Source organism: Lissotriton helveticus, chromosome 4_1 (assembly GCF_964261635.1).
Source record: "Lissotriton helveticus chromosome 4_1, aLisHel1.1, whole genome shotgun sequence".
In the NCBI taxonomy this organism is placed as follows: Eukaryota; Metazoa; Chordata; class Amphibia; order Caudata; family Salamandridae; genus Lissotriton; species Lissotriton helveticus.
In genome coordinates this window covers 1623248249-1623261298 of record NC_136063.1, presented here as the reverse complement: position 1 = coordinate 1623261298, position 13050 = coordinate 1623248249, and the positions used below count along the sequence as shown (strand labels likewise).

General features: G+C 43.0%; 1 protein-coding gene across 4 annotated transcripts in view; it reads right to left on the bottom strand.

Moving 5' to 3' along the window:
* The window catches only part of PDE1C (phosphodiesterase 1C), a 1852914-nt gene that overhangs the window by 1528142 nt on the left and 311722 nt on the right, over window positions 1–13050 (bottom strand). For all 4 annotated transcript variants that reach the window (XM_078688253.1, XM_078688254.1, XM_078688255.1 and 1 more), the window contains exon 2: window positions 11887–11937. In XM_078688253.1, the coding sequence (XP_078544379.1) occupies window positions 11887–11937 (51 nt within the window). The remainder of the gene's footprint in view (window positions 1–11886; window positions 11938–13050) is intronic.

The following is a 13050-nucleotide window of genomic DNA, read 5'->3' as shown; positions in this document are numbered from 1 at the left end:
AGTATAATCAGGGCAGGGCACAGCTCCTCCTTAGCCATCCCATCGGGAAGACTTTCTCAATCTACACCCAAGCCATTTTTATCCCCATATCCATAAGGAATACATAACACACACCATGAAAGCCAGTCACTTTCATGTGATTCTGGACACTGGCAGAAAGGCACATTTGATTTAGGAAGAAAAATGTCACTTCTTCAGAATTGTAATTTAAATCTGACTCTGCCATTAAAGAGGATTTCAAATTCCAATTCAAATGAATGGAAGAAGTAGTTCTCTATCTGTTCTCAAAGTTATGTTATCACCTATTAAGTGCAATAAGGTTACCCAGTGTTAGTCAATGGATGAGTTAGCCTTGCTACAGGGAAAAATAACTTTATGAATTTTTCACTATCAGTACATGGAAAACTAAGGTACACATGCCGTACACTTGAAATACCATGCACCCCGCTCTAAGAGCCTTTATGACCTACCGCAGGGGTGACTTGTAAGTGCTAAAAAGGAAGATCTGGGACTGGAAAAAGGGTTACTTTGCCAGGTTGAAATGGCAGTTTAAAACTGCACTCCAGGCTACTTTATTGCATAGCACATTGGATGATGCAGCCCACTTGTAGCATTTAATGTAAAGGCCCTGGGTACATGCACTACCATATACTGGGAACTTACAAGTACATTGAATATGCCAATTATTGCATACCAATTTTATCATGTTTAAGGGAGAGAGAGCATAAGAACTTTACCAATGGTTATCAGGTTAACATGCACAGAGACCTAAAGCCAACACAAATGAATTCAATCAAAAAAGGGGAGTGAAGGCAAAAAGTCAAGGGGAATTCCACGCCAAGGATATCAGGACTAACAATTTGCTTCCAGGGGCCCTATTATACATTGTGCTCATGGGCGCAACAGGCGTGGGTGCCTGCTTTATGCTCTCATGGTGCACAATAGTATTACAGATGAGCCACAAATGCTTGTGTGTCTTTTTCTGTAATACTGATAGCGCGTGCGCACATGTTGCACCAGCACTATAACAAGAGGGCATTCCCTCATTTGCATGGGGGCGTGGCCCTATGGAAATAAGGGAATCACTTTGCCTCTGCGCCCATGCCGCATTATGGACACAGGCGCTTAGGCAAACTTGCCTTTAGGAAAGTGCACCACAGAAAGGTGGCACACTTTCAGTGTGCTTCTTAAAAGCAGCCTTCCGGAGAGGAGAAAAGGGTCCTATGCACCCACCAGACATCCCAATGCAGGCGGGTGCAGTCACTCACTGCACCCGCCTGCCAGGGGATCCTTCTCCTTTCTTGAAAGTATAGGCAGGTTGCCGCCTGCACTGTGAAACACAGAGCAGCTTTTAAACAGCGAATCCGTATTTCTCTTGAATGCACTACCCCCAGGGCAGAGTGAGTTTGCCACTGCCATGGGGGCAGCAAATTCTTTGTAATACGGTGCACTTCCCGGTTTGCACCATAGCACAAATAGGGAAAGTGGGCCATATTCATAATATGGCTCCTCTTAGTAGCTACTGTGCTCATAAGATTATGATTATATTTTAAATTCCTTTTCAATGGGCGTATACCCTCTGAAGTATATACCCTGTTGAAGATGGGTAAATCAACTGCAGAGCAACATACCTATTCTTTTAGTCCTTCTGCAGTGTTGTTTGTTGATGCATTAAGAAATACGTTACGGTGCTAATTCTTGAGGATCCCTACTGGTGACGCCCACCTCCGCAGTGAGTAAACAACATTACCCATCACCCTTCATGGACTGCTGCTAAGTTCCCAACTCAGCTCACCATTATGCACCTCAAGCAGAATATGTTCTTATGTATATTTTGTGTGAAAGGACCTTAACGACTTAGAGGAACCCTAAAAGTAAATCATATCAATTGAGCTTTACTGATTTATCGTCAGAGGTCTAATAGTTAAAACATCCATGTCAGACTTATGGCCTGATTTCAATCAGTTGTCACCCCATAGTGTTGCCTTCCTTTACTGACCCCTTTTTGTTAGCCATAGGACCCTGCGCACTTTACACCTGCTAACTAGTGGCACCGTTTTTGCTTTCTCCTCTCTAAACATTTTAAAATTAGTAAGTACCTAATAGGCATTTTAATTTACGTATAAGTCCCTAGGGTATGGTGCTACATAATAATGTGTATTGACTTAGACCTCGACTGAGATCAACAATCTAAAACAATAAGAAAACTGCAAGGCATTAATACAATTCCACATACCATCATATTTAAAGATTAAAATAACTTATTGAATTTTAAAAAATCTAAAAAGATTACAGCATATATACTCAATTATGAGAAACATTACTAAATGAATCAGTTCATCAACTCTTGTTATGCTAAATTTGAAATGGTTTAAGAAACATTGTAATGGTTGCAGGACAAATATAAAGTGCATGTCTTAAATCTTGCGCCCCTCCCTTTCAAAGGTCACATAAGCCAACCTCCTTTTTAGAACTAGAGCAATGTCCATTAAAATTAATGGTAACATACCCAGTCTTATCATGAGTAATTCTATTCTTGTGCTGTGTTCCAGATATAAAAATAGATACTTTTGTGGTTGATTATAGTCTACGATGTCTGCAACAAATTTATACAATTTTACCTTCTTACAATGGGCGATATCACAAGGATAACGTAACATAAGAATTGCATTTTTTTTAAAATATATAATTTGTGGGGATGGTCATGGCTGCACATATTCCATTTTGCAGTCCAGTTTTTCTAAAAGAAACATAGGATTTGTTGTAAAAGTATAGACCTTCTTAGATGCTACAGATATTTCTGGTACTATGTGTACCCAGGACTTTTAAATTAAATGCTGCAAGAAAGTGGGCTGTAGCACGCATTGTACCACCTGCTAAATTAGCATTGTAAAACATGTCTCCAGGCCTGCCTTTTCAGCTGTTGTGTGCAGTTTTGTTATGTTATGTTGATTTGTATAGCACACTAATCACAAGAGGATATCAAGGCACTTGGGCAAGATGTGTCGGTGTGTGGTCCCAAGGTGCTTATATGAAGCCAGGTCTTCAGCTTCTTGCATAACTCAGTAAGTGAGAAGGAGGCTCTGATGGGTTGAGGGGGACCGTTACATGTCTTGCGTGCAATGTAGGAGAATTAGCTACCTCCAGTTTTGCGCTTTTTACGGATGAGGAGGTGTGTGCAAGTGAGAGTGAGGCAGAGAGTAGGTGTCTGATGGGTTGGTGAAAGTGTATGCAGCTTTTCAGATATTTTGGTCCTGTGTTGTGTAGGGCTTTGTAAGTGTGCATGAGAAGTTTTTGGATCTCCCCTCTCAGCGCTGCTGTATTTAGGCGCTGAGATCGAGTACAGCCACTTTGGCCGCCATCTTGGGTAGGGCAAGGCTGCCTGCCCAGGTGATCGCTCCTCCCGCCCTCCCAGGATATTTGAGGACTCCTCCCTCCACCCTTCTGGATACTGCATTTTTTTCAACCCTTGAGGCGGAAGCCGGGGGAGCTCTGCACTTCCTTGTGCACACTACTGTAAAACGTGAGTTATTGAAAGACAAATAACCCGTGTTTTTAAAACTTGTAGAAATTTTAACTGGCCGATTTTAAATTGTTAAGTACCTTCTTGGAGCGAGATTGCTTCGCCCAAGACCTTTTTGGATCTCCCCTCTCAGCGCTGCTGTATTTAGGCGCTGAGATCGAGTACAGCCACTTTGGCCGCCATCTTGGGTAGGGCAAGGCTTCCTGCCCAGGTGATCGCTCCTCCCGCCCTCCCAGGATATTTAAGGACTCCTCCCTCCACCCTTCTGGATACTGCATTTTTTTCTACCCTTGAGGCGGAAGCCGGGGGAGCTCTGCACTTCCTTGTGCACACTACTGTAAAACGTGAGTTATTGAAAGACAAATAACCCGTGTTTTTAAAACTTGTAGAAATTTTAACTGGCCGATTTTAAATTGTTAAGTACCTTCTTGGAGCGAGATTGCTTCGCCCAAGACCTTTTTGGATCTCCCCTCTCAGCGCTGCTGTATTTAGGCGCTGAGATCGAGTACAGCCACTTTGGCCGCCATCTTGGGTAGGGCAAGGCTGCCTGCCCAGGTGATCGCTCCTCCCACCCTCCTCCCACCTTGCTCTGTAATGGATAAAAGCAGCAGACCCATCCGTCCGCGCAGCGGGCGGGCGCAGCGGGCGTCTGCACCCGACTTGGTCACGGCAGTCCCACCTGGCTATAATGTTTATAGGCAGGATAGAGAGAAAAACAGAGGTGGTGGCCTGGCTATCATAGTGAAAGACCAATTTAAGGTCCGCACATCCCCTATCCCTGCCATGTCTTGCGAAGCTCTACATTTTAATATAAAATTCACATCGTCTTTTAGTTTTAAGGGAGTTCTCCTCTATCGACCTCCTGGGGCTAGAGCAGCTTTCCTAACAAACTTAAGCATCTTAATAGAATCAATAGCCACAGATGAGTCCATTACTGTAATGGGCGATTTTAATTTTTATCTTGAACAAAATAATGATAGAGATACTATCACCCTCACATCAGACTTAGAAATTATAGGTCTTAAGCAGTTGGTCACGGCCCCAACCCATCAGGCAGGACATACGCTAGATGGCATGTTCACGAACGTGGAAGACCTTCAGGTGACCGAAATCCTTCCCATGACATGGACCGACCACTCGGCCATTTTCAGTAGGCTGACCATTAAAGATCCGTTTAGGAAGAATACTTCCCATCCTAAGCCAGGCACTTTCAAGGCGTGGAAGGATATAAATTACAACAACCTAAATATACTTTTAAATAATACCAAACCTGAACTATCTAATGATCCCTGTACTTCTACTTCTCAATTTTATGAATGGCTGAGTGACGCCACGTCTCAACTGGCACCCACTAAGTCCCACTCAAGAAACAGAAGTACGCCGACTGCTCAATGGTACACAGAAGAGCTAAAAATACAGAAACAATTAACGAGAAACAGGGAAAGGTACTGGCGACGAACTTACGACAGTGAAAGTAAGAATAAATATAAAGAAGCGCTAGCCACTTATAAAACTATGATCACGACAGCAAAGAAGCACTTCTTCTCTCTGCATATAGAACATGCTAAAAATTCCAGCAAACAGCTGTATAACTTAGCTAAAACCCTATCGGGTAACACACCAGACTTAAACCCCCCCCCATCACAATTACTATGTGATGCCCTGTCTGAGTTCTTCTTCACAAAGGTGAACAATACATATCAAGCTTTCACCTTGGAACCTAATACTACTGCTGCCCCTTTCTCGCAGATAGTTCTGAGTAATACCATGACGAGTTTTAAACCTTTAACGACCGATCAAACTAAAACCATACTGAGGTCCATTAAATCAGGCTCTGCATTGGACCCCTGCCCCACTTCGGTGTTAGCCATGGTTTCAGATACAATTAATCCCATTATCACTCACGTTTGCAACATAATATTGAGCTCTGGGACCTATTCAGACTCTTTAAAAAACACATTGATTAAGCCTTTGCTTAAAAACCCAAATCTTGACAGGAATGACCTGAAAAATTACCGGCCTATAGCAAGTCTTCCTTTTTTGGCCAAACTGACAGAGAAAGCCATGAACCAGCAGCTGTCGGAATATATAGAGAGAAACAATCTGCTTGATGATACCCAGTTTGGGTTCCGTAAATATCATGGAACCGAAACTGCTCTCATCAAAGCAGCGGATGATATTAGACTCATCCGGGACCAAGGAGGGACAGCTTTGCTGGTACTCTTGGACCTCTCGGCAGCATTCAACACGGTTGACCATAAGACCTTGGTCGACCGTGTCGAAAAAATGGGAATCCACTCCACTGCGAGAAACCTGCTTGCCTCCTTCCTGGCTAATAGAACTCAGGCGGTCACTCTTGGACCATTCCAATCTGCCAAATTGTCGTTGCCGTGTGGGGTTCCTCAAGGCTCATCCCTTAGTCCGACACTTTTTAACATCTATGTGTCGGACCTTGCTAGTGTCATCAAAGCACATGGGATGAGCCTAACCTCATACGCAGACGACACACAGCTGGTGTTGGCCATTAAGGGTGACGGACAGGAGGTGGCAGAAAGGTTCCAAAGAGGCATGACAGCTATCGGTGAGTGGATGGCAGGAAACTGCCTGAAGCTCAACTCCGAGAAAACGGAGGTTGTCATTTTTGGCAATCTCTCGCCACCGTGGCCCACTATTTGGTGGCCATCAGCATTTGGCACCCCACCCTGCCCAACCCCCAAGGTGAGAAATCTAGGAGTTACCTTCGACAACCAGCTTAACTTTATGGCTCATGCCAATAAGGTAGCGTCCACGGCCCATTTTAAACTCAGAATAATCAGGAAAATCTTGCCTTTTCTGCCTGACACAGCCGCCAAGACCCTGGTCACGTCATTGGTTTTAAGTTCACTAGATTACTGCAACGGACTCTTTCTGAATGCACAATCCGGAGTCACAAAAAAGTTGCAGACGGTACAAAATGCGGCCGCACGCCTGCTGTCCAAAAAACCAAAATTCGCACCCATCTCAGATACTCTGAGGTCCTATCATTGATTGTCTATTCAAAACAGGATAAAGTTTAAAGCTATGTGCATAGTCTACAAGGTAATGCAGGATCAGGGGCCTCGCTTCCTAAAAGACCACCTAATACCTTACAGTCCTGCCAGAAAGCTACGATCTTCATCACTTAACCAATTAGTGGTCCCACGTAGCAGAACAGTGACATGGGGTGACCGCCGCTTCCTAGTTGCGGCCCCCAAAATCTGGAACACCCTACCATACCACATCAAAGCCAGTCCATCGCTCTTACAGTTTAGGAAAAATCTGAAGACGTGGTTATTCAACCAATAATACAGTACACCTACCGCATCCTCACCTCTAAGGAATGACATAACTGCAGTCTAGCGCCGAGACACCCAAGGGTAATTGTTCGCGCTCTATAAGTGTCAGAAAATAAATAAATAAATAAAATAAGTTTAAATTGGCTGCGCTTGTGAATTGGGGACCAGTGAAGCTTCCTGAAGTGTGGTGTGATGTAGATGTGGCTTGGGAGGTCGAGTATGAGTCTTGCGGCTGCGTTCTGGATGGTCTGGAGGCTGTGTAGGAGTTGTTTGGAGATTCTGTTGTAGAGAGTGTTGCCTTAGTCCAGCCTGCTGGTGAGGAGTGCTTGTGTGACGGTCCTTCTGGTGTGGCAAACATGTGAAGATCTTTCGAAGAATGCGTGGGATATGGGAGCAGGAGATGCACAATGCATTGACTTGAGCCGTAATGTTGAGCTTGCCATCTAGGATGATCCTTAGATTTCTTGCATGGTCTGTGGTTGTGGGTGTTGGTCCTAGCTCTGAAGGCCAACAGGTGGAATCCCATGAGGAAGTCTCGTTACCGAAGACCAGTAGTTCATCTTGTTGGAGTTGAGCTTCAGGCAATTGGTTCGCATACAGTCTGCTACCATGGCCATGTATATTTGGTGAAGTTAGTTCTGGTGGTGTTTGTCATGTCTGTCAGGGAGGGGATGAGTTGGAAGCCATCAGCGAAGGAGATGATGGTTATGTCTTATGATCAGATGATGTTGGTGAGAGGTGTATATTTTGAAAAGAGAAAAATACATATCAGTTTCTTGATCTATGATGTGAAGGATGGCAACCTGAACGTATGGGTTCTTCCCGTGAGGAAGACACAGATCCATTTGAGAGTGGATCCTTGAATGCCAATCTTGTGGAGTCTTCTGACGAGGTTGTTTTGGGAAACAGTGCCGAAGGCCACAGAGAGTTTGAGAAGAATGATGGCTGCTGTTTCTCCTTGGTCCAGGATGCTTCAAATGTTGTGGGTGACCATGATGAGTTCTGTTTCATTGTTATGGTTCTTTCTGAATACTGATTGTATGTTGTCTAGAAGCTGGTGAGGTTCGAGGTGGGTTGTGAGTTGCTTGTTAATGTCCTGCTCAATCACTTTGGCTTGATAGGGGAGCAGGAAGATGGGTCAGAAATTGCTCAGTTGATTCTTGTCTACTGTGTGCTTCTTGAGGATGACTTTGTGGTAGACATGATTGCAGCTGTGCCGTTTCTGGTGGGGATTGTCCATTCAGTCAGATGGCCATCCTGGTTGGTGGTGGATAGGTTAGAAATGAGTTCTCTGGAGTTGGGTTGGTGTGCGCAGTTGCTGTAGATGTTTGCGCTTTTGCTACGACATAACTTAGATAGGTTGTTGCAGAGTTGTTGGCCGGAAGCAATGTTGTTGGCAGTGTCTGAGGGCGGGATGAAATCCTTGGCGATTGAGAAGATCTCCTTGCAGCTCTTGGAGCTTCCATTGATGCAGTACACTAGTGTTTTTTTCGAATTTGCTGGTGATAGCGTCTGAGTGTAGCCTTGTAGATAGTTTTGTCTGCGGTGTCGTGGCTGGCTCTTCATTTCCTTTCTTGCTGTTTATAGTGCCGTTTGATGTCTCAGAGTTCTTCTGTCTACCAGCTGGCCTGCTTGTTTGATCTACTATGCTTGTTGGGTTGGATGGGTGTGAAAGAGTCCGCGCAGTTCTTGATCCAGTTGTTGAAGTAGTTGATGTCTTTTTCAAGGTTGTCGGTGGAGCTGGGCTGATTAGTGCTGAAGGGAATGAGGCAGTCTCCTTCTGTGATTTTGCTCCAGCTACAGCTTGGAGTTCTGAACCAGGTAAGAGTGGTGACTTGAGGTGTGTTGATTTTGCAAGTGGATGATGGAGCAGTCAGGCCATGTGACCTTTGTGGTGTAGTTGTATTTGATGCTGTCACTTGTGGTGAAAATGGGGACCAGTGTGTATCCTGCAGTGTGTGGTGGTTTTGCAAAAACTGCATTAGTCCGATGCTGGTCAAGCTTTCGAGGAGTGCTGTGGAACAGGGGTCATTTCGGTCTTCCAGGTGAAAGTTGAGGTCATCAAGGAGAATGTAGGTTCCGGAGTTGATGGTGAGTGAAGTGACAAAGTGGTAATGAGGCTAGTAAAGATGGCTCAGGGTCCAGGTGGCTTGGGGTCCGGGTGGTCAGCATGCGAGGGTTCAGTCCAAGGTGAACTTTTCAGAGATTTGCAGCATGAAGTGCAGGTGTTCTATGAATGGGGTGGCATGCTTTGTGGATGTTGTGCATTTGATGGATTGCCTTGTGAATGATAGCGAGTCCTCCTCCTGTTTTGTGAAAGCAGTCCTGTTGAGCGATCTTGTGCCCTGCTGGGACTGCTGTAGCGGTGTTGGGAGCTGACAAGGCGATTGTGATTATTATTTGAGATGGGATCTTCCCAGCCATCAACTATCACTCCAGTTTCTTACAGGAGGCACAGACCTTCTGCTCTAATATTCCAATGTACGTCTTCTGTTTCAACCTATTTATTTAGAATATTCTACTACAAGTGGGTGGAAAGTTCTAGTACCCTCATAGCCTTTCTGCTTAAGAGCATAATGGGTTGTTAAAGGCTCTCACCCTAGTTATAAGCCCTGTCTGTGGGTTAAGCCTTTTACTCGTGTTTGGGACCTTTAAAAATTAATATTGCCCTCAGCAGTAGGATATAATGCTTAATTAATACAAACAGTCCATTCCTAATCCCCGCCATTCCTCTACGCTGTGTTCTATCTGGTTACATTGCCTTATTTTAACTAAATTCAGTCTTGTGTTTGTCTTCTTCTATGGTCCTCATTATAACTGGTTTGGGAATATGGCACACTGAAATACAATACCATCAGTGTCATAATTCCGAAGGAAAGGAAAACCGTAGTATTCTTTCACCTTGAGCAACCCATGAGAAAAGGGGATTTACAGTGGTATTCAGAGCTCTCACATTCAATTACAGAAGTTAATTCCTCATTTTGAGCTGGGATTCCTGATTCAGTGGCAACTGTGTTATCAGACAAATGGCAATCTCTCTGCACTCATAATGAGGGCCTCTCTTTTTTTGCTCTTCTGCTTATCTTTGCTTCACATACAATGTGGAATGTTCTATGGAATTCAGCAGGCAGGATTTACTTATGACTTCGTAAAGTTGTTCAACATGTGATTATGAAGTCCAACATGACTCTTACTAAAGCTGAACATACAGTACACAGACTCACCGGAATCAAGTTTTACTGCATTATGAGTCGATAGCACTGTGTAGCTACATCAATAGGATATGCACCATTATGCTCAAGTGCAAGATCAAATGTAGAGCCATATGCGTCGAATTCTACCAGAAGTCAGGATTTGCTTGATCCCTGCGTTTGGTAATAAGTATGAACATAGCTAGACAGAAGAGGTATCTTCCATCATGTTAGTGGCTCCCATGCACAGCCTTAATGTTTCTGTTTCAAGGCTAAAACAACCTGTTCACCACTGATGCAAAGATGAAACCTGATGTGTAAAAAAACACATTTCATAGTTGAAAAAGTTCTAATCTTAAACTTGGCTTCCCCCAGGGTTTCTTTAAGGGCGTTTTTTCCTCCACAGGAGTGTAAGTAACAACTTTAAATGTTCAGACAAAGTATTTCTTGTTCAAATTAACCACATCGATGCTATGCATTTTCCCCTCCTGTGCTGAGTTTTTCTCATTCCCATGTTTCATGACGAGCTGGGCTCGTCATGAGCGTGCGAGGAGGCTACCTCATGACGAGCCCAGCTCGTCATGAGCGTGGAAGGGGTTAATTCATAATAGATAACATTGCTATACCAGATTCTGCCCAAGTCTACTCTTTAACTTTCAAATATTATTGTTGGCATATCTACCCTTCAACATTATAAACACTGCCAATTATGAGAGTGTTGTTCATTCCAAAGCTGATACACACATGTTTATCAAAGGATGAGTGATCCCTGACAGACATTATCCACCAGGGCGTGGATCACAATTTCAAGAGGATTAAGAATGAAGAAACAAACAGAAATACTAAAGTCTAAAGTCCTTGTTCTGGGATGTCATGTAACATTGATCTCTAACTTCTACATGCTTCCCACCCACTTTCCTCAACCACCAAAGGACTTTCACCAATTCTGTCAAAGGAGGGTTGAATTGTTTTTAATATGTATAATTGTTAAATAGAATTACCCAGCTACCTCGTCCAAAACAAAAACACGGACTTGAGATCATTGCATTGAAAGACTTCTTACAGCTTCAGAAATTCAATAATATGGCTTTAAAATGGAACAGTCTTGACTCTTCTCACCGGACATCACCATTGGCTCTGGGTTAAGGACATAAAGGAGTTTGAACTCCACTGCTTGGCCTGAATACCTCTATAGACCAATTTCTCCACGTGTGTGTGTCGCCACACTCTTTCTACAGCAACAGAGCACAAGGATCAACTCCTTCTCAAAATGTTTGTCCCTAGATTAGTGGGTCTAGGAAAGCGATGGTTGTCAATAAAAGTCTCAGCCACCTGACTCATCTACATATCACTGTTAGATAAATACTGTTGTTTTTCATTAATGAAGGTCCAAACAGCCCACTTTTTCAAAAGAAATGTTCCAATGGCAAGTTATCCTCCTTCTCCCCTATCGTGCCTTAAAATGTTTAGTTTCATTCAATTACACGAATGTGGAATGTCCTTCCCGTGAATCTGTAAAGCAAGTTGTCAAAGATCCTTAAGACAGAGCTGCATCGTAGGGTAATTTATGCCCGATTTCCTTTGTGCACCCTTGTTCTGTGGATTTCAAGTTATGAAGCGACCTATTAGGTCAATTCACCCAAGTGCTCTTTAGAGGCACAAAGAGCAAATTTAGAGCAGAACATACAGATATCAAGTTAACACAGATGCTATGTCTCCATTACAAATGAAGTGTATCTGCAAAACAAATATATGAGATCGACTCTTCTCAAGGCACCGATTCATAAATAAATAAAGGACCCATAGACGCACCACTTTCTAAACAAATATGCTGAAAACGTTAGAAATATGTACTTACGTGCAAACCGTGCCAATGGATTGGCGCCTTTTTCACCAGCTTCATTTGCAACTAAAAATGAAACAAATAGGTATGTTTTAAAAAGACATATATAAAGCAATCCAATAGCTCGTACTGAATACAACATGAGGCCATACGCAACTTCTTACTTAAGGTAAACGTTTTTTGTAAACACGACTTAAATTATTATACTATGCTAAAATCTTGCATTTTTCGTTCAATGAAGGCCATTCAAATTCTTTTTATTCAACAGTTTTTTTGTTTTTGTAGCATGATCTAGGCCTAAATAGATGTTGGAGGGCTTTGCAGGTGATACTATGCAGAGCTACGAGATAAAGTGTTTCCATGAAAATGGATGGTAGGAGACACGGGGTGGAGGAGGGGGGAGATACAATCAAGGCAGAGGGAGGGGCAAAAATGCAGGCATGTTCATCAAAATTAGTAACGGACCACTATCAAGTAATATAAACAGTGTGATTTATAAACAGCGGCTAAAATCTGTAACATGTAATTATGAAATGTAATCTAGTAGCATCAATTTTAATAAATAGCAATTTCTGAATTTCAGTGTGCATCAGCACAATCTGTACGTTACAATGCATCAATGCATTATCAAGATCAAACAACCCATCTTACTAAGCCTTTGCCTCAAAAGCAGTGCAGGGATTAGAAAACATTTACTCTAGGAACCCATAAATTGGGGGTCAAGGTGTGGTAAGGGAAAGGGGGTGGAGTCCTGAGGGCAGAGCCAGAAAATACAGAGTCTGAGAGTCAATGTATACATTTATTTTGATAAAAAATCTGCTGCAAAGAAATTGGCAACAAGGACAAATGTGACAGCAAATATGTTCACAAATGGGCTCCTTTTTCAAATATCTTACTAGGTCAACATATCCGCTAAAGAGATTTTCTTGGTCCTGCCCCAGCAATTTTGAGTGGATTGTAATAACATTAGGATAACTTTGGTGGTTAATGCATGGTAAGATAACTCTGGTGGTTAATGTAGTTCTGGGAGAGTTCTGTGACATGTCCAATCACAGTTTTAACTCATAAAGTAGCATTCAGGGTTAATATGCCTGCTGCAAAGCATTTCATGTATTATGCAGAGCACAGATTTCTATTTTATGTAGCTAGGTAAATTGGCTACTGATTTTGACACTGAAA